Source organism: Microchirus variegatus, assembly GCF_963457635.1.
Source record: "Microchirus variegatus genome assembly, chromosome: 11".
Classification (NCBI taxonomy): domain Eukaryota; kingdom Metazoa; phylum Chordata; class Actinopteri; order Pleuronectiformes; family Soleidae; genus Microchirus; species Microchirus variegatus.
In genome coordinates this window covers 9,296,157-9,322,543 of record NC_139812.1, presented here as the reverse complement: position 1 = coordinate 9,322,543, position 26,387 = coordinate 9,296,157, and the positions used below count along the sequence as shown (strand labels likewise).

General features: G+C 39.7%; 1 protein-coding gene across 1 annotated transcript in view; it reads left to right on the top strand.

The window, feature by feature from the left end:
• Positions 1 to 5,783: 5,783 nt before the first annotated feature.
• The window catches only part of grid1a (glutamate receptor, ionotropic, delta 1a), a gene marked incomplete at both ends in the record, with an annotated part of 241,815 nt that continues 221,211 nt past the window's right edge, over positions 5,784 to 26,387 (top strand). The window contains 2 exons of the mRNA XM_083897762.1: positions 5,784 to 5,862; positions 7,403 to 7,558. Coding sequence (XP_083753888.1) covers positions 5,784 to 5,862; positions 7,403 to 7,558 — 235 coding nt within the window. The remainder of the gene's footprint in view (positions 5,863 to 7,402; positions 7,559 to 26,387) is intronic.

Here is a 26,387-nt window from a genome sequence, read left to right as displayed (position 1 = left end):
ACTTCTCAATGTTTTGAGCTACTTCAAAAAGGCAGGCAGACTAAGCACACACAGACAATAAGTTACAGACAACAACAACACATCCAATGTCTGTGCTTTACCTCTTTTATTTTTAATAATAAAGAACAACCACAATACACTCCACTTGGAGACTAGCATTGTGATAAACAACATGGTTAGGGGCCAACAAAGAAAAAAAAACATTAAAAAAAAGAAGAATAGGATGATAAATCCAACAATCAATCATAACGCCATGTCTTTTCTGTAGGTGATGTAGTGCATATGTTTTGTTTTCAAAACTCTTTGTCACATTTTGGTTGCTGTGGTAATACGAGTGTGCGATATGAATAGAAATCTACAGCATACTGGGGCTCAATGTGAATAAAGAGATTTTATCTTTGCTTAATGTAAACTGTTCGTCGCTGAAAACTGGTCCTTGTCTGGAGTTACTACATTATAGAAGCGCTACCTTATCGTAACAAACCCATAACAAGGCTATGCTTCGAGGTTGCATACTTGAATACGACTGAATCCAAAGTTATGCCTCTGGCCAGCCAACTTCCAACACCTCTGATCTGGCATCTGTCAAAAGGAGGCGGGGGACACAGATAGTTATTACCTGTCTGTTTCAGAGCTTTTGTCCACTGGTTCTTTTTTCACCTTTCAGTATATGTAAACCTTAATATATTTATAACCTCGTACATATTTCACAATGGTTCCACCCAGTGTAATCCTGAAATATATAATGATGCGGACAGTCAACAATTCACACATTGAAATTCAGAGTCTGTGATGGAGGTTGTGCTTATTCTCCCATAACATGATTAATCTATAATGTTACCTCAGGCTGTGTATTTGGAAGAGAGACTCTTGCTTATTCACCTCTAGTGCTGCAGACACTTATTGCTATTCCCTGCACATTTCTGCTTGACATGAATGGATTTTCAACTTGTCTGAGATTTAACCCTTCATTTTCCAAATTGCTGCAGGGGATTTCATATCACAACACTCAGGTCCACAGTGGGGTGGACAAGGCCATCTGCATGGTGACAGTTCAGTATTATTAAAGTATAATTTTGAGCTTTTCGCTTCAGTGAAGTTAACCCACTGCTTTATAAATACACAAGTAATTCTATCATTGTGGAGCACATGGTGTTGCACTGGGTGCATTTTGAGAAATGTTAACATTATATTCCAGCTACTGCAGTAATTGGCTTATATTTTGACTTACACTGACGTTATGCTGCTCTGTTAAATTAAGTCTTTAGACCATATAGTTTAAGCGAAAGGCTAATATAGAAACTAAATGAATTCATGTCTTTTTTTATTGCACATCACTCCTTTCTGTTAATAAAAATATGTTCTAAGAATTAATACGTTTGAATAGACCAGGTTTCTACTGCAATAACTGGCCTAATTCTGTTATCTTACACTCACTGAAGTTATTTCTTTAAAAAGGTGAGGCCCAAAGTGGGACATAGAAGCGCATACAAATAAACAAGGCAGGTATTAAAGTTTTGTTTTGTTATGCTTTCAGGAAAAACTGAAATAGGGTCTTTTTTTTTTAAAGCTACTTTGCAAATTTTTATATTCATGTAAATGTAAACGGATAATTTATGGAGCTACTTTTTTTTTTCTGCCCGTTTGAAATAAATATGGACTTGATCCTGTGGTCTTGTGTGTTGATCTGAGTTGTGATGTAAGAGTTGGGCCTTAGAAGATTTTTAGAATGGGACACAACAAGCTCTAGACCACAGGTGTCAAACTGATGGCCCGTCGGCCACATGTGGCCCACCAATGAATATCTGGGTTATAATGAAAATGTGACCCTTCTTCCTTTAAACACAGTGAGGTGAAATAATATAGACACAGTATAATACTAAATGTATTTGCAAATTACATAAATATAGATGAGCTTATTAGGTGTTTTAATTACAGTTGTGCACATTATTATTTACTTGATTTTAGATTTATTTCTCTCTTTTTGCATTACAAATATATATTATTGTGAATGACACATCGTTCCATGTCAAAATGAGCACTTTTACTTTGAAATTCAGTGAAATATCATCATCAATATCTTTATTGCATTATATTTTTAAGGTCATATTGCCCAGCCACTACTGAACAGTTTTTTTTCACCCGCTTTTTTTTCTCTAGTCCGGCCCCATCTTGACCAGACTAGACACTCATTGGTCCCCAGGTCATTTGAGTTTGACACCCCTGCTCTAGACAATAAATATTTGAAACTAAAGGCTTATAAAAAAATTAAAGTCAGGCTTTGTCAATAGCACATCAGCCAAAGTTATAGTTAAACTTACTGTGTTTCAGTAGAAGGCTAGGTTTTCCTTCTCGGAGTCATAAACAGCACTAACAGAGTGACTAATCACTGAAGATCGAGACCTGTTACAAAGGAGCAAGGCATGTGTATAACACTGTAAACAGCAGTCATTTCACAGGCAGCAGTGTGCACTGCCCCAAGCCACGCATAAGAAAATAATGTGAGATTAAACTGAAAGATGGGAGTCATCAGAAGGAACTGAGGACCCAGATCACAAAGATGCCGTTCTATAGCTACAATTAATCACGCTGAGACATGTGCCACAGGCTTTTGGTTTTGAAAAGCGTTTTATTTGAGATGAAGGAAAATGGGTTTATCAAGCAAAAGGCCATTAGCAAGAGGTCACAGTGTAGCAGTGGTACTTATCTGCTCTTGTTGCTTTTTTTTCACCTTTGATCCCTCTACACATGACAGATCCTCTTCTTCTAAACTCACTTTTCAGCCTTGTTTCAAAAAAGAAGAGAGAAACTGTGCCTTTCCTTTTCATCTCATTGCTCATATCCATAAACATTATGAAGCAGTTTTGTTTGACAATGAATTTCCTTCATGCATGACCTCCCACCAACGTCTCAGCGGCTGTGTGCGGAACTGTTGAGGCTAACTTGTGTTGACACCCACGGAAGGTCATTAGATGGCTTCCACAAGTGGAGCTGAAGGAACAAAAAGCTGACAAGTGCACTTTGTTTTTAAATATATAGAAAATAATTTGGGGAAGTCTTAAAAGAAAAATCAAAAACAGTGCACTGAAAAAGGTGGAAATTGCCTTTTTTTCCACTTCCACCACTATAACACTCCATGGTTTTCCATCACATTAAATCTACTTTCTAATGCATGGAAGTTGCCTAACCAGCAGCACAAAGCACTCAGTGCCAGCCATTCAAATATCTCATAAATAACATTCTATATGCAGAGTGTAAGTATTATAGAGGGCATACGTTATATTCAACATGCCTGTCTGATGTATGGTAATAGCTAACATTGAATACAATTGTGTACATTTCCAATTCAAGGAGCTCCCCTGTAAACATGAAGCAAAACTGTCACTTGATACAAAATGCAGTTTGCACATACAGTATATCCATTTGATCATTTTCAATATTTTATGTGCATAAAGCTATTGTTTTTATTATTGTTATAAAAGTGTTTTTTCAACAACATGTTTACATGTTTTACTTCCCCAGAAGAGGAAACTGAGAGAGAGAGAAAGTGAGGAGAATGTCAGCTTTGCATCACATAGAGCCATGATACAAATAAACAAACAATAACGATGTTCTCAGAGCTGCTGCGTGAAATGCCAATTTAAGCAAGTTAAAATGAGTAATTTAGCTGTGAAATCGCCGCAATGAATTACTTCATAGGTCAATGAAATTAAGAGATGTATATGTCTACTGGAAGCGCTGAATTTTTCATGGTATTTTCGATGCCTATCAACTCAAACCCCAAACCAGCCCCAAACCTCCAGGCTAATCAGTCTATTTTCATCTCAGGGGAACGAGTGTCGATCGATCTCCTGTCTTACAGGCGCTTCTATTGGGATCAAAGGTGAATGAATAATTCCTGTACTATTTAGCTTTTTCTCAATTGCTTAAGGAAAGCCCCCACACACACCCCATCCATAATTATAGTTAGTATAATAACAGTTTATGCAAATGACACATATATCAATGGAGTGCAGTTATGGCTCACCTGTTAAAAAAAAAGAAAAAAAAAAGATGGCGATGTTTTTGCGTAACCACAACTGCAGTGTCAACATGTGGCCAGCAGGGGTACTGTGTGATTTTACATCAACTTTGGAGGCAGGGATGTTAATTCTCTGTGAGATGAAAGCCCGGCGGTTATGATGACACAGAACATGATTGTGACATGAACGTGGCGTGAATGCTTAAGTGGTTTTCTTTAAATGAGCTTCAGAGTCGCTGAAGCGTCGTTCCCCTCAATTTAAGACACACATTGTGAAACATGGACTAAACCAATGTTTATAGATGAGGGAAAGAACAGAGTTTGCTGTTTGCTCCACAGGTGTCCTTTTCACTGGCGTGTTGCGAAGGGAGCTGTCCACCCCCGGTGGTTCTGAAAGTTTGCGCTCTGCGCTTCTGACAGACGTAACCAAACAATTAAGAGATATTTCCGTTTTTTATTGCAGCCACGAGAAATATCCTTTAATTGTAAGATTATGCCCATCTACACACTCCGTCTCTTGTACGACTCCTTCGTGTCTCTGCATTGCTCAAGCCTTATGAGGCGTGTAACTGGCAGTAACCATTTACTGTATGTGTGATCCAATATGTACTGTATATACACATATGTCGATGCAATAAGCCCACAATGCCAAAATCCCGCGATAAAACAAGGGCGTCAATGTCGCCGAAGCACCAATCAATTACAGATCGAACAAGTCAAGCAGCTACGATCAAAAAACAACAAAACATTGAGCATATTTTGTGTTTATTTGTGTGCAAAACGCTCCTCCGTTAAACTCCGTCCAGCTGTTCACCGCTCCAGCCTGGCGCTGCTGCTTCTTCCTCTGCTGCTGCTACTTCTGTCACGTCTGTCCCTCATCCATCAGCGCTTTACCGAGGAGCGCGGCGTGTGTGTGGAAATCCTTTTCTCTGCCACATCAGCTGCGGTCTGTCTCTGCTCAAGTGGAGCAGCGCTGAAAATGCGCCTCGGTCTCTCAGCTCTCACGCGTCTCCTCTCTCTGCAAACGCCAACTTCTCGAAAAGTAAACAGCGCAGTCCAGTTTTAAGTCTCTGGAGCAGGTCTGTGTGGTCGTTTTTTTTCTTCTTCTGTTTTTTTCCTCTCGGCTGATCCCTTGGTAACCTCCTATCATGTGTTTAGTTGTTAGGTCTCCAAGCGTCTTTCTCCGGCTCGTTCAGATCATTTCTAGCCGGCTTGTCGGGATAGCAGCCGAGTCGTGAAGTCTCTGCAGTCACGTGATCGAGACAGGACTGAAGAGTGCGTTATTTTTTTCGGCGTGTGTGTGTGTTTGTGTGTGTGTGTGTGGTTAGAGGGGTGTCCCTCCTCCGCATTTTTGCTGCTTGCCATGCTTTAGACGCCGGAGCGCAGGGAGAGAGGCGAGAGTGAGAGAGGTAACACCGGTCTCTCTCTCTCTCATTGGGCTTTACCTTCTTCTTTTCGGTCTTGTATCTCGGGTCCTCGTTGGTTCCTCCTCGCCTCTTTGATTACCTTTTCTGGGGTCGGCTTGTTTTTGTTGGTAAAAAAAAAAAAAAATACAGAGGAAAAAAAAGCTGTAGTGATTTTTTTTTGCTGTAGTCTTTTATGCGGGTTTTGTTCTTGCAGCAGGAGGAAAGCGGTTCTGTTTTGCGCTGGTTTCTGATCATCTTCTCTTTTTTTCCCCCTTCTTCTTCTCGGTGCTCTCCATCTGGACAGTCAGTATAGGACAGCAGAGCAGAGCTTGGATGAGCCGCCTTGTAATCCCGAGATGGAGTTGCTGCTGATCTGCCTCTCCCTGTGGATATTGCAATGCAATTCGGCCAGCGCGGACTCCATCATACATATTGGTAAGCGTCCGGTCAAACAACATGCTGTTTGGATCAGGCAGGAGTTAAAGGCAAGGCATGCGGGAATAAAGCTCAGCCAGCGCATACTGCGTTTATCACAGGGGTTTTGTTGGGAGGGCGGGATAAATGGTCTATTCAGCTTTGCATCCATGTGTTTTAAGCAACACCTCGACTCTTAAAAAGTTAGTGTTTGGTAAATTCCAGACTTGACACCACTGACTTTAACTGGCTGAACTGTTTTGACATTAATTATTACAACAAGTTATTTATTGGTCGGTTTTTGCAGGCATTCACTTTTCAAACGGCTGATCGCTGCATTCATGTTTTACTTCAGATCTAAACCCCCTACCTCGGCCTGTAAACCGCAACTCTGTATGCAAACCACACATTTATAGTTAAGCACGAAGGCCTGTTTCAGTTGATGAAATTAAGATCCAATAACCCTCCAAAAGGCCAATGCCTTTTTTTAGACTAAGCTACCTCTTGTCTGTAGCCGACAAGGCTCAACTTTCACCGGAACGTGACTGCAATGTCAATAATAGGACAGAAGGAATGTCAATGGAGTTTCGTCTCTGAGATGCAAAACGCATAGAGCCTCTTTGTATTGAAACTTCAAACCAGAGCTGCTTCATTTACAGATTGGGGATGCTTTACGCACATGATGACATTCAACGTTCTGATCTGGTGTTTGGCAACATTTCATTTTCGAGTTTTTTGAAATATGATCTCCCCTCTTGTTACGCACACAGCTACTGAATATTCGACTCGGTCTGTGGTCCTGCCTTTACGCTCACAGTCACGTAGGCACTAATGATGACTGGTTTAGTGATCCCAAATCAAAATGTCAATGTCACTAAGACCAAAATTTAGTCTCCCTGCGCCGATGCAGCGATCACCACCGCTGCTGCAGCTGCTGCTCACAGTTTGCTGCAACAGTCTGGCAAGCAGCAGGTGCTCAGTCACTGGCTTAATACAGCATTGGGACTCCGTCCAGATAATATTGGCTGATGCCCTGCATAACGTTTACCTCTACTTCTCGTATATGCTTAAAACCATTTCCGTGATATATATGCGTCTCCCCAAAGCGTCAGATGCCATTTTGATAAAAAGGAAAAAAGGGAGAGGAGGAGAGAGACAGTTAAGCTTCACTGTTCCTCCCACACAAGGCCTATAATGCTTAATATTGGCGATGGTGTTTTTTTTTATTATTTTTTAAACATCGGTTCATACTGCGTTGTAGCGATAAGGCCTCCCCGCTGTCCATGGTGCTGAAATATTCTCGCGGCGCGCTGAACTCACACGTTGCACAACTCCAAGAATAAACTAACCACAAACAGATGATATATAAGTGAATTCCGCGTGCCATCCTTCCACCATACATCACTGTGACCCTTTTTGGTCAATCACTTCTTCTACACAGTCATGGTGTGACTCATTCACTTCTCCTCAAGCTCTAACTCCAACTCCCTCGTTATCACACCTCATTCTCATTCACTTCCCCCCCATCGCCCTAATAACTTGTGACTATTGTATTCTACAGGTGCCATATTCGAGGAAAATGCAGTGAGAGATGAGGAGATTTTCCAACTTGCCATTTCAGACCTCAGTCTGAATGACGACATTCTGCAGAGCGAGAAAATAACCCACTCGGTGAAACTTATCGAGCCTAACAATCCTTTCCAGGCTGTGCAGGAAGGTAAGTGCAATTCCGACTGGATCAGTCTTTCAATAAGCTGTCACTGCACTTTTATTTGATTATTTGGGGCTGCCCCCTTCGGCAAGGCGGATCACTCCTCTTGATTCGTCTCTGATCCTATGAGCACTGAGCTGGTGTTCATCCATATATTAGTACATTCTGCTTCTGCCTCTGTGAGGACAAGACTAATTGCTGTGATCGGTGACCAGATATTGTGTGCGTGTTTGTGTGTGTGCGCGCGTGCGTGTCAACTCCTGCAAAACTCCTGTTCAAGGTGTCTTCTATGGATGAAAAGCTAGGTGGAAGCATTGAGTTAGAGCACAACAGCTTAGGATGTGTTAAATCAAAATAATATCAAAATGCTGAAAGTTGCAATTCACACAAAAAATACTCCACCTATGTTTTTTATTTTTTTATTTTTTTACCCGGAGGTAAAACACTTGTGTATGGCTTCTGTTTGAAGGATGAGCACCACAATCATTTTCATGCACATTGTTTTAACCTTCACTTTTTTCATTGGAAACACATGTTGTCGGCTTCATTTGGATTCCATGTAATGTAAAGAATATAGAGAGGAAGGAATTTAGCAACAACATTATTTCAGTCACGTTTATCACTTTCACTCGCTGAAAGGTGGAAATGCTGTTGATGGCATACCTGAATAAATAAATATAAACACTTTAGATTAGGGGACACATATTCACCATTAACTAGGTGCTGACTAGCATGGATATAAGTAGCATACTAGCTTATTTCTAAATATTAAGCACGTATTAACACCTTATTTAGGGAAAATCTTAATTAATGTCGTAATAGAGGTAGCATAAGGTTATGTAGAATAAGGTGTTAATGCCTGCTTAATTATTACTAATAACGGGCTAGTATGCTACATATATATGTTAGTAAGCACCTATAGTTAATCGTGAATATGTGTTCCTTAATATAAAGTGTTATCAATAATTCTACTAAAATGTTTTATCAATACTTTATAAGGGGCTACAGTGAGTAAGTGGTAAACCAGGTTGTCTTTCAACCGGAAGGTTGTGAGTTTGTTTCCCAGCCTTGCCAGTTTACATGCCATTGTTTCCTTGGGCAAGACACTTAACCCCACATTCATACCCATCCCACAGCTGTGGGTGGGTATGGTGAATGGTGTATATTTATATAATGCTTTTCTAATCTTGATGGTTCTTTAAAATCTACAGTTTTACCATTCACACCCTTTCACACTTTCATACAGCACATCAATTTGCAGCGCATTCTCTATCACAGGTCTTTTATGTTTATACGTTGCCATCAGGAGTAACGGCGGTTTTCGGGTCTTGCCCAAGGACACATCGGCATGTAGACTAGCAGAGCTGGGAATTTAATCCACAGCTTTTGGTGGTTGGATGGTAAAACTGTAGTGTAACAAAGCTTTCAGTACTCACCAAGATGAGAAAGGCATTATATAAATACAAACCATTGATTAAGTTCCTTTGGACCTTCAAAGGCTGTTGATGTCCCTTGCACTTGGGCACCAGTCTGTACTTTTGTCTGCCAGTTGCACAAAGGCCCTGATGACTCATTGCTATTCATAGTGCCCCTGACAGGCATAGAAAGATGAAAATATGTGCCGCCTTATGCTATAATTATCCACTTTCATTTAGTCATGGTCCATAGCACTGTAACAGATATCTCTTGCTATAATTCACATTGTTTTGGCAACTTAAATCCTGATGGTGCTCACATGAAGATGAGTGGTTCTTCAAATAAATGGTAGTACACAGAAAATGTAGCTTGCTGCTGCAGTGATGAGATTAGAAAATGCCATGTATTAGCCACGTGTGACCTCCCTAATTTATCAATTGCTCTTGCTTGAAAGCCTGGATATTATTCAGACTTTGCAGGGAAATCATTTGCCATCTGTGCAGTGCTTTAATGACTAAAGTATTTAAAACGTACCTACTTAAGACCTACATTTGGTGGTGGATATATACTCACTGAATGCAGACTTATCATCATCAAGCTGTTTTCTGATCACGCAGCCCTGCATGATATATATGTTTATTAGCATAAACATACAGAAAATGTGTAAACAGAAAAAAGAATGACGACATGAAAAGGGTCTGTTACTGCCATGCTGAGTGAATTGTCTGTCATTGGGACTTGATAGGGTATCATTTAGAATGCTTAATTATTGTTTACAGTTAGACTGCTGATAATCAAATATTCACCGAAGTGGGTGATTAGTGGGCGCAGGAAGGATAGAGAATGGGGAATATTGAGCAGTCGATGATGTGAGGATCGATACGTGACCCTTGTTGCACATCTAAGGCACGGTGGTACGTGTTGACTGACAACTTGAAAGCGACTTGACCTTTTTGCGTTGCTCTTTCGTTTGCTACCTTCCCACTGTGAGTGGCAGTCAGGACCTTGCCATTGCATGGCAAAGGGGGGAGCAGTCGGGTTGGCACAAACGTGAAGGAGATGAGGCCGAGCGAGGGGAATGAGGTTGAGATGATGGAGGAGAATAAAGTGGTCGTGGAAAATATTAAGGGTCAAGAGAAGAAAGACGACAGGTATAACAGTGAGTACCGGCAAAGGGGGAGGAAATTGAAAAGAAAAACCTGAACCTGAATAAACATGAGTGGACAAAAGAAGTACAGATGCACAGTGAATGGGTGGTTATGAGAGATTTTCCAGCCTAGTTAGAGGAGTAGTTGCCGTGTCATTCTTGTCCTTATTGAGCTTCCTTTGTCCTTGTACTGGTGGAACATACATTAACAAGGATGTCGCATAGACACCATGGACGCAAAAACACTCAACTATTCAGTCCTCCCATGCTCTTATCGCTCAGAAATGACAACTCAAGGCTGGCTGGATATAAAGCCTGATCACATAACTGGCAGCCACCATCCTGTTTATATATTAGAACAACTGGAGAATTAATAAAAGAAGAATATCTCACAAATGTGCGTGTCTGTCACCAAAATGATGGTCTCTAGATACCATCAGCTTTGTGATACAATTACAAGAACAATAATAGTAAAAAAAAAACATGTCAGTCTACTTCCTGACAGAAATTCTGTCTGTAACCCTCCTAAATGTAAAACACTGGACCTTTAATTACACAATTCACATGGAAGTGAAAGTTTAGTTGACTCTCAGCTATGGCGGTGCATAATTTAACTGCAAGTTCTGCCATTGTGAGCAATTGTAAATGCAATTTTGACACATACATTTTTCTGGGTGTCACCAGGACTTGAACATGAGCAAAGTCAATTTAGAAGTTGAAGTTCAGCGCATTCACACATCATTAGATCCATACCCCTTATTCCACACCTTAATTTAAAAGAAGACATTTGTCCTCCAAGTATGAATCCCTTCCATTTTATTCAAAGTTAGAGGCAGAAAAGGGACAGCAAAGCTGCCACTTTCCTGTGTGATTATGTGAAGTTAACCTATGGAAATTGTTAATAACAATGTGCGTGCATAGAGAATATAAGCACAGCCTCTTTAGGACGAAGTTAGCATTTCTCCTCTGCATCAATATTTAAAGGTTTGTGATGAGACAGACTGAACCATTAGTACTTGGTACTGCATTTCGACTTTTTCCTACCATCAATCAATTCAAGGATAGACCAAATAATAGAAACTCAATATAAAAAGAGAGCAATGCTCTATAACACAGACAACCCAAAAGGCCAAGTTGCCATTGTGCCAGATGCATAGTTCAAATATTGTGATCATGTTTCTTTCACCAAAGATGCATGAAGACAAGAAAACAGAGTCTGAGAAGGTGATGCTAATGCTTTTATTTTATCACCATTAATCTTATGTCGTTGTCTCTTATGCTCTATTTACACCATTTACAAACATGATCCAACAGCGGTCAGATATTACACTAATTTAACGTCTGTTAAAATGAGACTTTACAGGTATTTGATCATAACACAAATTAAAATATGGATCTAATGATTGCACCTCATGATATGTCTCTATCAAAATGACCTATAGGCAAAATAGGTCAACCTTGTATATATATTTACACACACATATTTTTTGTTAAACGTTAAAAGTTCACTACACCTCCAAAGTTCAGGAATTCGAATAAAAAAATAATTGAAAGCTCCCACTGAGATTCTGATCATAGTTTGCTTGATCTTTTCCTGTTCTCAATCTGAAATCACAAAAGTCAAGAGAATGACTCATTCTAAAGTGTTGGAATGGGTAATCTAATATCCTCCATCTGATGCTCCGCTTATGACAACTCATTACTCGATGTGCTCTAAACGTGATGGAATGCAGCCCTTTCTCTATTATTGTCCCAATGAATTTAATAATACCGCATGAATCTTGGTAATGGATTTGTTTGTGGATTTTTTTTTTCTACCAGCTCTACACAGAGAGGGGATGATCAGGCCATTTTGCCAGCCCCTGTTAATTACCCACTGGTTATTTTAATCCATCATAAGCTCCTCAATGGGCTGTATAAAGGGCTGCTGGTACCTTAATCTGCTAAGTGATGCTGCAGCTGAGGTATAGACGTATACCTTTCACAATTTAATCCCTGCACAGTGTGAAGCCCACCACTCAGCATTCACATAGGGTTATCCTGCAGTTGTAAGCTCATTCAAGTTCATGCAAAGGTGTAGAACACCTACACAAGGAGATCTATTCGTGTATAAATAAATGTTTTTACATAAGAGAATTGCAAAGTTTAGTTGTTTCAAAAATAATAGTATTAATAAACCAGTGCTTTTGCATCAGGGACAACTTCAGCAGTTGCCAGAGGGTATCTGGGAAGATGATGGATTAGCTGAGGTTTAAAAAAATAATGATGCTATGATTCTAAAATATACACACATTACTACATTACTGCAAAGTGAAGATGCTTTCGAAAATATTTACTATCTACCGACTCAGACAAAACATGCCAGCATTGCCACTAGGCCCGTGTTGACTTTGCATAACTGAGGACTATTTATTGTGCAACAACGAACAATGTGTGATTAACAGCATATCAGAGGACTTTGATGTGTTAATGCAAGCAGACTGTTTTGCATGATATGAATGTTAGTAATGTATGTATGGTGATGTTGAAATAATAGTTCTTTGGATTAAACAATATTTTTATACCCATTGAATGTGGATGGAACAGAGGAAGAGTGGAGCCCCTATTGGACCTGTAGCCTATATGAGTTGACTGAAAAATATGTGCTATTACCAGCCTATGCCACAGAGTAGGACAGAGACAGTCGAGTACAGAGAGAAAGTGACACAGAGGTCAAGGCTTTTAAATGCTGGCTCTACTTATTGAGGACCCATTGATCCTCTTTGCTGTCTACAAACAGCCAGACAGTCAGCAATCATCCCCTGCAGCAGGACACCTCTGAGTCTCATAGTCTCGACATAGGTATCAGATCTCTCTTTGGTTATTTTTTTGGGGTGCTTGAAAAAGCAGCAATGGAATTTTTTTTGGAATTCAATTACCAGCCCACAGGGGAAAAAAACAAATATGATGACTTGAAAGACGTGCAAATGATTTTAGCTTTGGTCTCAGATGATTTGGCTTTCTCTTGATCTGATTAATTTAAAGGAACAACATCAATTTTCTTAAATGCCAAGTCTGATCTGCATTCAAAGGAGTAATCGTCAGCTTGCTAAATGTCACCACGAGTGTGGATTTAATACATCTTTTAATCTGAGTTAACGAATTGAAGCCTGAAGTTTTCACAAAGTCGCACGAAGAAATAAGCACCAAGTTTTGCTTTCAAAAGACTTTTACCGGGACTTGGACGTGGAAATGAGGGAGTGGTGTTTGGTGTGTGATGCAAACAGATTTACATTATTGTGCTAATCCTATTGTGTTTATGTCGTCATGATGGCATTGTAATGGTGGCGCACTGGCAGACAGCTGAGAGCTGATTTAAAAGCTTTCCCACTGCTTTTCAAACTGGCATAGTATTTGATTGAGCATGTTCTGTGAGGTCATTGTGTATAAGGCTGATTAATGGTTTCTTGGTATGTCTCTGTTGGCAAAACACAGGAAAAAATCCATTTGAAAATCTCATTTCATTTGGGAAATATCAATGAAAACCTTGATTGATTTTGACTGTTGTTCCTGCCATGATGCAACATGTGTGCAGGATTCTTAAATATGGCATCAGAAAAGATTATGTGGGTCATTTAGCACTGTCAGATGCTGACATCAAACTAGCAGGCTATGAAATGTATCCTGGCCCGGGTTTTGTAACTGTTGTTTGAAAGACATTAAGTGCGTGTATTGATTTTCAGATGTGACAGAAGCCGCATCTGATGTCTGATGAATGGCTACAAAGGGGAAACCATTATCAACACACCTGCACGTTATGCCACACGTAACTCATGGAGCTGCCTGATATACATACACATGAACACATAACATATGTTTTCTCTATCACAGGTCTCTCAGCCCCATGTCTTATTCATGTTCCTGTCTTTTTCCGGTGTGACAGATTTATAACGAGCTGTAGAGAACACTGTGACAGATGTTAGTGCTTTGCCACGACCCCAAACAGCCCCCAACCACCACTGGGGATTGGCCATCAATACTACTCTACCTGTTAGAGCGAGAGAGAGAGACCAAGTGAGAATGAAACACACAAACAGTGAGAGAGAGAGAGGGAGAGAGGGAGAGAGAGAGAGAGCCCAGAGGAGATGTTCTGTCCTGCCAGATTGATGCTGATGAGGCCCTCGGCCTCTGTCTGCTGTAATACATCGCAGTCCCACATGTTTTTTACTAGCATAATTTCTCATTGGCATCAACTTCACTGAGCTGCCCGAAATGTGCTGTGATGACAGTTAGTGTCTGTTTTTCTTTCTTTTTTTTTTAAATGTCTTTGTTGTTTGGTTTGAGACGGTGCTGATAATAGCTTAGAAATGAAAGGGTGTTCATTCTCCTCCGATGCTGCGTAGCTCAGAGGGAAGTGTATATAATTTACTACACACCACCTGCACCATTGGCATTACAACAAATTCATTCCGGGATAGAAGACAAGGAGCAGAAAATCAGCCCCCGAGTAAATCCCATTAGAGGCTAAAGTCAGCTAAAGGAATGCTGTACGGCTGTTGCCGACTTCACACTCTTTTCAGAAAGGAGCAAGAGAGAGATGAAGGAAGTGAGTAGAGGAAGTGGAGTCCTACTGAGAGTGGAGGTCTGAAGTTGAGTGAACTAGAGAGCAAGTGTGATCATAAGCGAGGAAGTGGGGCGATGGAGGATGGGGGAAGGCATGGGGTAAAGATAATGTGAAAGGAGCAGAGTCAGTGAAATGTCAGGCTTTATTGAAGACGAGAGGGGCAAAGTCATTTTAAACGCCTCACTAGCCTCATTGATGAAGAAATGCCAAAATGTATTTGGGAGCCATTGTTTGCATTACTGCCCTCAGAGATGAATGCCGAGTGGGACCATCTGTCACAAGACTTGGTTGTCCTCGCCGGGTCTCTGAATCTCTGACTCTGACCCTCGATCACTGCCATGGGACCCCTGCTATGCCCGTGCAAATGGACTTTATCCAAAGATGTGGCTAAGCTAGTGTCTAAGGACTCAAAACCCACCCAGCATATACCTCATAATTGAAAGCTTAAAATTGTGTCAATGGCTAAGTATACATGCATCACTAAAAACTGGGTCATATTTGCATGACTTCAAACGGTATTGCTGATGAATAAGTCATTTTACATAAAATCATTACAAGCCATTGGATTATTGCTCAGTTCCTTTAAACTCTGCAATATTATGCCATGGTGAACAAGGTTTATTCTCTGATTCACTAATTTCTGTTCCTGTTCATTGACCGCTTATTCCTCCGTCCTGCACGTCAGAGTTGTTCCTTTTTTTTTTTTTTTTTTAAACATGAGATGTTTAACTTGTTATTGTTTGTAAATGTAAGCCAATAGATGAGATGAGACTCAACAAATATATGTTGAATACTTGAACACTGCTGTTTCTAAAAAGGGGCTGACGACACATTTCCACATTAAATAGACTATGATTTGTCATGTTTTTTGAATCCATCCCGTTATAACATCATGGCCAGTCATTCTGGGAGCACATGTGGTCCATGGTGGCCCAGTTTCGGTTGTATTATTCGCTTTACAAGAAGGAGTTCTATGTAGGTCATATTAAAGCAAGTTGTCATTGCTGGGTTTTAATTATAACTAGAACAAGATTTTGAAATCCTGTGTCACAGAGTCTAATGAACGCTTCTTTTTTTATACTTGTTATCTTAACATAGTGAGCTTCTTATTACAGTAGATTGTGTCATACAGAGACTCTTATTACTCCATCACATGATCACATGAACCAGGGGTAAGAAATTCTGTACCGAACCCTCTTCCTAAGACTGGGGCCAAAATGCTTGTGTGTGGTTTATGATAAGCATGTTCCTCTGCTGAGGCGGCTGTGGTACACTGATGGCGACACCTGTAAAAACAAACTCAACAGTGTAATGACGTTGCAGCACTGACCTAGAATGACTCTTATCTGATCTGTCTGTGTCCTTGTATGGCATTTGTGTGATGTTAAAACAAACTTAATGGCAACGATTATCTTTTAATCATAGGATTTGACAGGTTTTTTTTGGTAATCCATCCAATATGTGAAGACGATTCATGAATAAGAGCAAATGTCAGCCTCTGTGGCACACAAATGTCATGGTATAACCAAAGTAGGTAACGCTTTCTTTTACAGTCCCCTAATTACCTGGTATTTAGCTGGTAAATTCATGGTAACACTAAAGTGTTGCTAGGTAATTACCAAGGGTAATAAGATAAGTAAATACAGTGAAACCGTTGCCAAAATACTGGGTAATGCACGGTAATGTACTCGGTAAGTAAAGTAAAACTGTACTGTAAAAGAAAGCCAAGCTTGTTTCCATGTAATTACACACATTTTTAGGGTTAGGTTTGTTAGATTACCCCTTGGGTAAATAGCTAGTAATTAGGGGACTGTAGGTACCTGCTTATTACCAGTTTATAACCCAATAATACACTTACATTTACCATAGTTTTGCCATAGTTTAGCTATACATACCTTCTTATTAACAGCAGTTTAACACGCTATAATTAACTATATAGTTACCAGGTAAATGCCCAGTATTTTGGCAACAGTTTCACTGTATTTACTTTCTTATTACCATTGGTAATTACCTAGTAACACTTTGGTGTTACCATGAATTTACCAGGTAAATACCTGGTAATTAGGGGACTGTAAAAGAAAGCGTTACCCCAAAGTAATTAGGACTTTCCTCTGAGGAACATGCATGCCTGCACCAAATTTCACAATAAACCCTAATTATTATTGCGATATCTGAATTGGCTCTAAGTGGTGGGAATCGACCAGCAAAACTCTACTAGTATTTATTTCTTTTCAGTTCAGTTCAAGTAGCTTTACTATAATAACAACATCGATAATGCTATTTGAGGTGAATGGAATTGATCTGACATAATTTTATTCCAAAGCATTTCACAGCACATCACCAGTTATCAATTACATTCAAAATTATTACATTTTACGTATATTAATTTTTGGAATATAGAGCCTCATACAATATGTTGCCCTTTAAATGCATTTTATCCCATTGAGAATGAATGAATAGTGCTAAATTCACACATTTCCACACAGTAATTATAACATTGTGTAACTGTAGGCTGAAACAGTTTGAGCAAATATGATTATGGTCCACATTTGTAATAGTTTCATTAAAAAGTAAAAAACATTTGTCACACGCTAAGTACCATTATGCAGGATAGTTTTCTCTCTGCTGTATCCTGTTGTGGCATCTGCCGTTAGCGTCACTGCTCTTCAGAGGATTGAGGCGTGAATTAGAATGATCATTATTTGAGGTGATTTCACATTTTGTCAGACTTTGTTGTGGGGTTTTTCAGGTCGGGTGATTTTTGACTGGTGGTTACGAGTTCTTTGTGGAATGCAAAATGTGCTTAGTATTACCGGCTGAAAAATATATTTATTAATTTGCTATTTATACCATGACCACAGATGGCATAGAGCGTGATGTCTTTAGCAGCCATAAATATTTCACTCATCTGCAGGAAGGTTTAACAGGTTAAGGAAGATCACTTCACCCAGAGAAAGAGGTGATGGAGAGTGTTGTCTTAATGTAATGTTTGTGCTCTTAAGCCTTTCCAAACCCAAGGCAAGTGAATGATTCATTGTTTCACTTGAGTGAGACAGAGCAGGTTCATCATCCTGCATTATCATGTCACTCTGAGACATAGTCATTTTGTTTGCTTTAGACACAACATGTTTTCAAGGCATTTTGCGGCTCCACTGTCTTTCAATCAGTGTGTTGACTTGTGGAGTGAAATGTACTTAGGATATTTAGGATTGTCTAAATAATAACAATGTGGATGTCATAGCATTTATCGCTTGATAGCATAATTTGAATGTCACCTGTATACCTTTGTGTGTCTTGAATGCTGACATAGCCTGCTCTATATGTGTATGTGTGGTTTCGCTTCCTCTTCCAAAAGTCATTCTTCCACCTTTGAATCCACACTTAACAAGATGCAAAAGTCCAGAAAGTCACACACAGAGTTATGGCATCAATATCAACATTTTCACCCTGGGTCATCTTCAATGTGATATGAGCAGAAACTAGAACCAACAGCTGTACATTTTATTCAAAACTCTAAGACAACTATTACACCTGGTGCCTTCTCATTAACACCATGACAAATGTGTCTGTGTTTATAAGTCTTTATTTAAACTGAAATCAATGAAAGGCATCTCCTGGGTTGGACCTGCTTGACTTTCAAATACAGTAATTGACCCCATGTTGGTCTAATTAAGCCAATGATTGATGTCATGCAGAGCAGAGAGCCATCTTAATTATGTTCTCTGAAGGGATTCAGTCATCACAATAGGATGCTTCATTCCCCAGATAGCAGCATACATTCGATATATGGGTCGTGTAAGAAGACAAGACAAGTGGCTATAAATATCATACGCTTAAGCCTAAAGTACAACATAATGCAATTACATGAAACATTATATATTATATATCTCATCCATCATATGGATCTATTGTCTGTCCTGAAACAATCACAGTGTCCCATTGTCTCTGTGGTTCTTGTAAAAGTATAGAATTCCAAGCATTATGCATTAGGATCATATTTAGCCTTTACATTATCAAATTAAATATATTTGGTTCAATACAACAGTATATGTGTTGCTTTCGCAGTATTTGGAGCCTGTGAAAGCAACACCTACCAGCTAACAAACAATGTTCTTTGGCCTTTGGGTATGTTGCTGCTGAAGTAACAGGCCATCCAAGACTCACTTCAGGTAGAAATTGAACAAAGCACACTCTCTTGCACAGAGTAAAACAAACAAATGACCCTTGGGCAAAAATAAGATTGGCTGTAGTGGTTTTCAGCCACTTAGAGCCTTAGTTATCAGTACCTTCACCACTGCCACAACAGCAAATGCTGTGTCCTGAGCAACGCGAGAAAAAATAATGAATTGAGATGCTTTGAAGAGCAACATTTTCATGAGGTCAAACTCAGGGAACACACAAAACTTTCATAATGTAAGGACTTATCTTTCCTCTCAGGAACAATATCATAATCAGAAAAATATGCCTCGAAACCTTTGTGAAAGTATACAAAAGGGTTGAGTAGGAAGAGAAGAGAAGCAAATCGCCTTGAGGAGAGATGAAGAGGAGGAGCGGTGGAGGAGGATGGAGCTGTATTTCAGATCATCTCTCATATCTTTCCCTTTTCTCTTGGACAGCGTTGAGGATGTCTATCAAGGCAATGTCATAATATCTGGCAGTGCCAGCTTCCTCACAGCAACATTCTGGCGGGCCACACATCCAGGAAGAGATGCAGAAAAATGAGGCATCTCCCCATTGAATAGTTGTCCTTCACTGACTCACCACATGCCCACTCACTAACAGAATAAAGCCTCCATCTGACACAAAAAGGAAACTCTGGACACTGTTACATTCTTTCCAGCACAGTAGGATGTTTTTGTATAACAATGTCATCATCAAAACTGAATTGCAGTTCTTCTTCAGCACATTTGCCAAGATCTGTGCACTCTTTGTGCTTGTGTATGGCTGTTTTTCCCCCTGTTTTTCAAAGGCTCTGTAAAAATAACAGCAGTCTACCTTGTTAGTCATCCACTCAAGACCAAATGTACAGTACACCCAAGGTTTCAATCAATGTTAGACAGACATTAGGGTAAGTCTTAAGTCTTAAACCAAATTTTGGTCACACTTATGTCATTAACGTTGATCAATATGCTCATGTTCATACATTTATTGCATGAGCTTATGTTGCAACATGTGAAATACAATTTTTTTTGACTATTTTGATGGTAGCAGACTTGTGATGTGGAGAGTGCCTGTTTCTTAATGATAATAACGTGCATGTAAAGAATCAGGTTCAATATATTCATGAGGACTGTTGAACTGTAGATCATCAAGTCGTTACGAAGCAGCATGAATCTCGACCTAGAATTTCCAACAGAGTTTGGCAGGATTGTGACAGTGATGGCACTTCTGGTTCGGAAAGCCAGGGATCTTTAGGAACATAATCCCTTTGGCTTTGTTTCAGTTCAGTGAGTGAGACTAAGCAGTTGGAGCTCCAGTCCATGGTGTCTGATAGTCATTGTTTTTTTGTTTTTTTTTATACAAGAAAATCACTCAACCGCTCTGACACTGAGCCCAACAGAACAAATTACCTCTCAAGGCCGCAGAGGCTGCTGTTGCTCAGCTAATGTTACACAATTTTGGCTTGAATTATTTTATTATCATCCCAGGAAAATATACTAATGGGCAGTGGCAGCCTGTCCACAGTGGACGCTAGGTTGCTGCCCCACCACTCTAAGAAGATAGGAATCATCTATCTATAAAGCAAGTTGTGTCTGTGTGTCTGTCTGTCTGTCTGTGACAGGCAAATCTCGCTGACCGTTAGTCAGATCGCCCTAAGACTTTGATTATGGGTTGAGCATGGTCCAATGGTGTGCATCCTTGATTTTCACATTTTTTGGAGGAATTTTAATTTTCACTGATTTATCATGCTGCACTTTCGCTGATTTGTCAAGCTACACCAGACAGGCAGCGGCTCATCAGCAGCAGCTGCACTGTCTGGTGGGGAGGTGGGAGTGAAGAGGCTGACCTCACTGTGGGTGAGACACTTTCAACCGGTTCACCACAGAATATGGTGTTATACTGAGACAACAAAGTCGGTGTCCATTCACCAATACGCAAGCACATATTTATCTAGCATTAGCATGCTACTGTTTTACGGCTAACTTGGCGAACCTGTTTCCAAAGGTAAGCTAGCGAGGCTACGATTAGCATTAGCGTGTGCAACCTCATTAGGCACAATGCAAATGTTTTCATTTTCGATTGGCAGTAGCATAGCTAGCTGTGGCTGATAATCACAAAACATGCATTATCATGCATTACTATAACTTAAAAATCTTCTTCAGCTCCTACTATAGGAATGCATACTTCCTACGGGCACTGCACCAGTCTAAAATAAATTGAAAACAATGACAATTTTAATAAATGAGTTACACATTTTATAGTCTGTAATCTGCATTTAATTGTAGTTTAAAAACGTTCCCTCACTCGTTTACAGCGAGTGCCAGTCAAGTGACGTATTACCAGCAACACTCCGTCTCTCTCTCTCTGTGTCAGAGTGTCATGTCTGATCTCTAATGGATCGCGTCGGCTATTTTTTCTTTTAATGTGTGTTGTGCCTTTTTTTGTCCTGTCTTCATAAAAATACGCCCCCCAATTAATTTTTTTAACACCAGCCGCCACTGCTCATGGGTCATAATGTTCTACATACCACGCCAGTTGAGTTAACATGTTATCACCCTGTGATAAGTTACCAACCATAGTCCACATTGTGATGATTATGCCACATACCTGTTAACACAGATCTATATTCTAAATTGCACTTGGAATTAATAATTTAGTGCTTTGATCCAATGCGTTGGTTGATATGGCAACAGCCCGCACTCTGGAGAATTCCCTCTCCACCTGTTGAGGAGGTAGAAACAGACAAAGGGATGTATACATAGATGCAGGAGAGAAGTCCTAGCATTTCAAATAGTTGTCACACAAGCACTGGATATTTTCCAAATGCTCCAGTCAAGTCAAGTGGGAATTCATTTTCTCTTTGCTGTAATGGATGTGTGCTGTCCTCTCCAAAAAAAAAAAAAAGAGCGGGTTTAGTGGTATATATGCAGGAATGTTCAGCTTCAGTCCCGCTCATCGGAAAACGAAGCAAGCGAGCAGTAATGACTGTGCCTGGTACTTTTACCTTCTGAGCTCATGAGGAGAGAAAACCCATCAGCCTGAAAGTCAAAGTTGTTGTATGGCTGTGGCTGCTGGGAATTTGTCTCGAGGGATAAATGTTGATGGAATCATTGCAGTGTGAAATATCTGTCGAGATCACACATCTGTATTGGTTTTCTGGTTAGTCTAAGTCCATTTAGTACTTAAGCTAAGTTTGTTTTTTATATTTCTGAGCATAATATCAAGAGTATTTTTCATGCGATTTAACCAGAACAACAAAAAGGTTTTGTTTGTCCGTTTGTTGAATAGTTTTCAAGGCAGGTTGTGATTCTTTGTTGTTTGGCTCTGTTTGCTTTACCTTCAGAGAACATCGACACAATCTGCTCCCATTATATCACATTTGGAAGGGATTTCAGTGGCTATTTTTTAGGTTGAAAATCCCTATCTGGAAACATTTCCAATTGTTATTGCTAATAGCAGCTTTTGTAAGAGCCAGATTAGAATCATGCTGCTGTTTGAGATCATCAATGTGTTTGCGAGTATTAGTCCGTGTGTCTGGCTCTGTGTTGGTGTGTGCATGTATGATTAGGCTCAGTGTCATCCTGGTGGGGAACAGGCTCAAAGCATTTGGGATTTTGCCTTAAACTGTGTAAATCTCTGAAAATGCATTCCTCTATCACAAAGCAAGGTCTCAATAGGGAAGAGTCATGGAATTTGTCATTACTAATCTTGATAGTCCCGTAAAGCCTTTCAATCGCTCAATTTTTGTGTGCTGTCAATGCCATTTTTACTTTTGCTATCCGTTTAAACTAGCCATTCTAATCCAACAAAGTCTATGTCAGCTTCTTTTATAGCTCCTTAATGTCAGACCGTTGCAGTATTTCTGACTGTCAGAGGAGAGTTTATCCCACTGCTGCGCTGCTAAAGAGGGAAAGGCTTTGCAAACTTTGTAGCTGCTGCTCTCAGCAGAAATGGATTACACCTGGCACTGTTTAAGGTGAGGATCAATGTTTGGCTTGAAATGAGGAGAACAAGAATACAGTACCAGGGATGTGTGCGTGTGTGTATCTCCTCTAATGCTTTGTGACCCTGGGCTGGGCAGTGTTGATTATTGATCAAGATTGACAATGACTCATTCACAGCCCTTCATTTTAAGAGGTGGTGCTTGCTTATTAAATGTAACATGATCTCAATGAATGTGGCTTTGGGAGATATATAACTCAATAAGCCAACAAGCCACAATTATACAGTATATAATCTTCATTATTATGGTGCTTTGTTTTTTAAACAAATACATATCCATTATGGCTGAACCATTTTTTCATCATTAATTAAGTTTTAAGGGAAAAACATTAAGATTATTTTATCATCTGTTATCATTTCACAAGCTTCTGTTGTCCAAATTAATGATTAACAGCCATCCATTTTGTTTCTAGTGTTATGATGAGTATGATGTAGTAGCATTTAGCTAATTATCCCCCCCCCCCCCCATTTGACTGTTGCCATGTAATCTGCTGATGACGGAGTGGTTATTTTAAGCCTTGTCTTCTTTTGGCCAATATTATACAAAAGTCATTTCAGCAGCCATTGCTGAGTGAAACACAACCACACTACTACTTTTATCTTTCTCTGCCTGTTGAGTTTGCCTCGTGAGTTCACCTGTTGCACCTTGTGTTTGCTGTTTGTAGAGAGTGAAGGTTAATGTATAGGTGTCTGAACAGAGGGCCAATAAAGCCACTAGTGGAGTTGGAGGCTGAAGGGAATTGCCATCAGCAGTATTATCGTCCTAATCAGGATGTGGTGCACTTCTGTTCTCCTTCCTGGACTCATCATCGGCTTGCAGTGTAACGATCATGTGATTAAGTCTGATCAGAGGTGTTTGAGCAAGCGTGTTTGACCATGCTGTGTGAATTCACCATCCCCCTGTTAAGTTTTCAGGAGGGAGCGGGTTTCTAATTGACCTTATACCTCCCCCCTTTAATGATCAAAGAAAGGGATGGATGTCTTTCTGTCCACTCAGCAAAAAATCACTGGTATCCATAGTTCAGGCTATACACAATTACTGAACAGCCTTTGAAGTGCATTCTTATATAAAGGGAAATTTAAGATGAGATCATGACAAACAGTATGCCAGTCATTGAAGGACAAAAGAAAATAATAGCATGCAACAATCAAGTGCTTTTTTGATACCATTGGGTCACAGCTATATTAATAAATAAATGAATCCTAAATCCTTAATTTATATTGCGTTTTATTTCAGTCCCCTTTGCTGTCATGCGCTCTTGTGCTGTATATTCAGGGAAAACCACACCGCAACACTGCAGACAAACAAAATGGTTGGAGCAGACCCTCCGGCTCCCAGTTCTCTATGTGTACTCTATTTGTTTGTTTAGCTCCCCATTCCTTCCTGCAACAACGGCACTGCAACAGCAACAGCAACAGCATCACCACACACACACACACACACACACACACACACACACACACCCACACACATTCATACACACAATAGGACTAAACAATAATTGCAACAGTGACAACAACACATTATTTGTAAAATACAGTTAGCTTTACATAATATTATCACCTCATTAGGGACCTCGGAAAATCAACTAGTGATGAATTCAATGCCCCTCACTGTTTTATAAATGGATGTTAGTGCTTGGAAATATATATATATATATATATATATATACATATATATACCTTTCCATTTACATTCATACAAGTTATTCCTTATCGGTTTTCCCTCTGTTCACACGACAAATAAGTAAACACAATTACTAGAACATAACAGCTATTTGTTTAGCTTTGTTTATCTTTGCGTAGGTACACACTTGCTGTTCAAGAGGAGATCCAAAAAGAGGGAAAATCCTTGTCTTTGTCGCGATACTTGGAAAATGAAATTAATAAAAACAACAAAAAAAACTGTGATGCACAGTGGAACAGCATTAGCATCTCAACACGTCCAATCACCTTTCCAGTCAAATTGAGATACGACCTAATTGGTATTTACCTCACATTCTTCGTTACAAACATCTAGCTATAACTTGATGAATGTGACCTTTCCATTTCACATGGTAATTGTGTTTCAAAGGACAGAAAACTTTCCCCTGCCGCACCTGCAAAGTGCAGTACTTTTCTGACAGAACATTTTGTTTTTCACATTTACAGCACAAAGTTAGTGAGAAGCAGCGCACTGAGGCTCCAGCTCACTTTCATCTCTTTGTTTACATCGCTGAACACAGTTGACCCTTTGCGTCACGTTTTCTTGCTGCTGATTGGTTCATGTTTATTTTGCATTTGCTCTTCCTTTGCCCGTGTTGAGTCTCCAGAGACAATCTCATTATAGACTAAATGTTAAGATTCACTTCCACTTGTTTTGTAATTCTTTATCTCCCTCTCCCTCTCACCTTTTTTTTCCTGTTTCCGATTTCTTCCACTAAAATAATGTGCTCTGTTTCTGCATTTTCTCTCCCCACTTAGCTTGTTACTCAAAAGGATTAGTTGTGGAGTCGATTTCCCTGAGGGTTTTGGGCATTGCTAAAGCTTGTCAGAGGTCTTACCTAGATGCTAGCTCTGTCTGTATCATATAGATCACAAATTGAGTTGGTGCTAATTCATTTCACACTCTTTCAGTCTCTGCAAGAACTGCTTCTGAATCATGGGATGCTCCCAGATTTTAGAAGATTTTTTTTTATTATTATTGCAGATAAAGAGCCAGTATAAGTACTTAAAAACCCCTCTCCCAACTCAGTGGATAACCTTGTCTCCTATAAATTACATTCCCACACAACTTAACTGCATGCTTAATTGTGTTTCATAAAGCAGCAATATTCTGTTCCAAAATTACGCTACTTATTTACATGTCTACAGATGTCCATATTAACGTGATAGTGCTTTAACTGCTTGTGGTGCTTTTTAAGGAAATGAAAATGGTAATCATGATTTTTTGTTCGTTATGAATGTTGTTAGGTTAATGAGACTTGTAGTTAGGTTTGAACGCAAAAAGTACCTGGTTAGGGCCAAGAAAAGTCTGTCGTAATTAAATGATCTGCTGGCTCAGACGGCCCAGATTTGTTGTTGACGCATTATTTTGTTTTTAATGCAAACCTTTTGACCTGACAGTTTGAGCGTTTGTATATAATTAATGTTTTATTCATTTTAATTTTGAATTTAAGATTCAAAGTTGGGGTTTGAAGGCTTAAGCACTTGGCGCCACCCGCCATTCAAACACTAAAACAAGGTAGTAGGGTGCTGTTGCTGTTCCAATTGAAGAGATCGTACTCGTGTACACTCTTAGAAATAAAAGTGCTAAGAAGAACCATATTAGGTTCTTCGGCTTGTCCTCATAGGAGAACCCTTTTTGGCTCCAGGTAGAAGGTTACCAAGAACCCTTGGAAAACCCTTTCTTCGGGAAAGGGTTTTTCAGAAGCAAATAGTTCCAGGTGGAACCTCAGCCCTTGTAGAAGGACCCTTTTGGAACCCTTATTTCTAAGAGTGTACTCCCGTACTTGGCGAGTATGTAC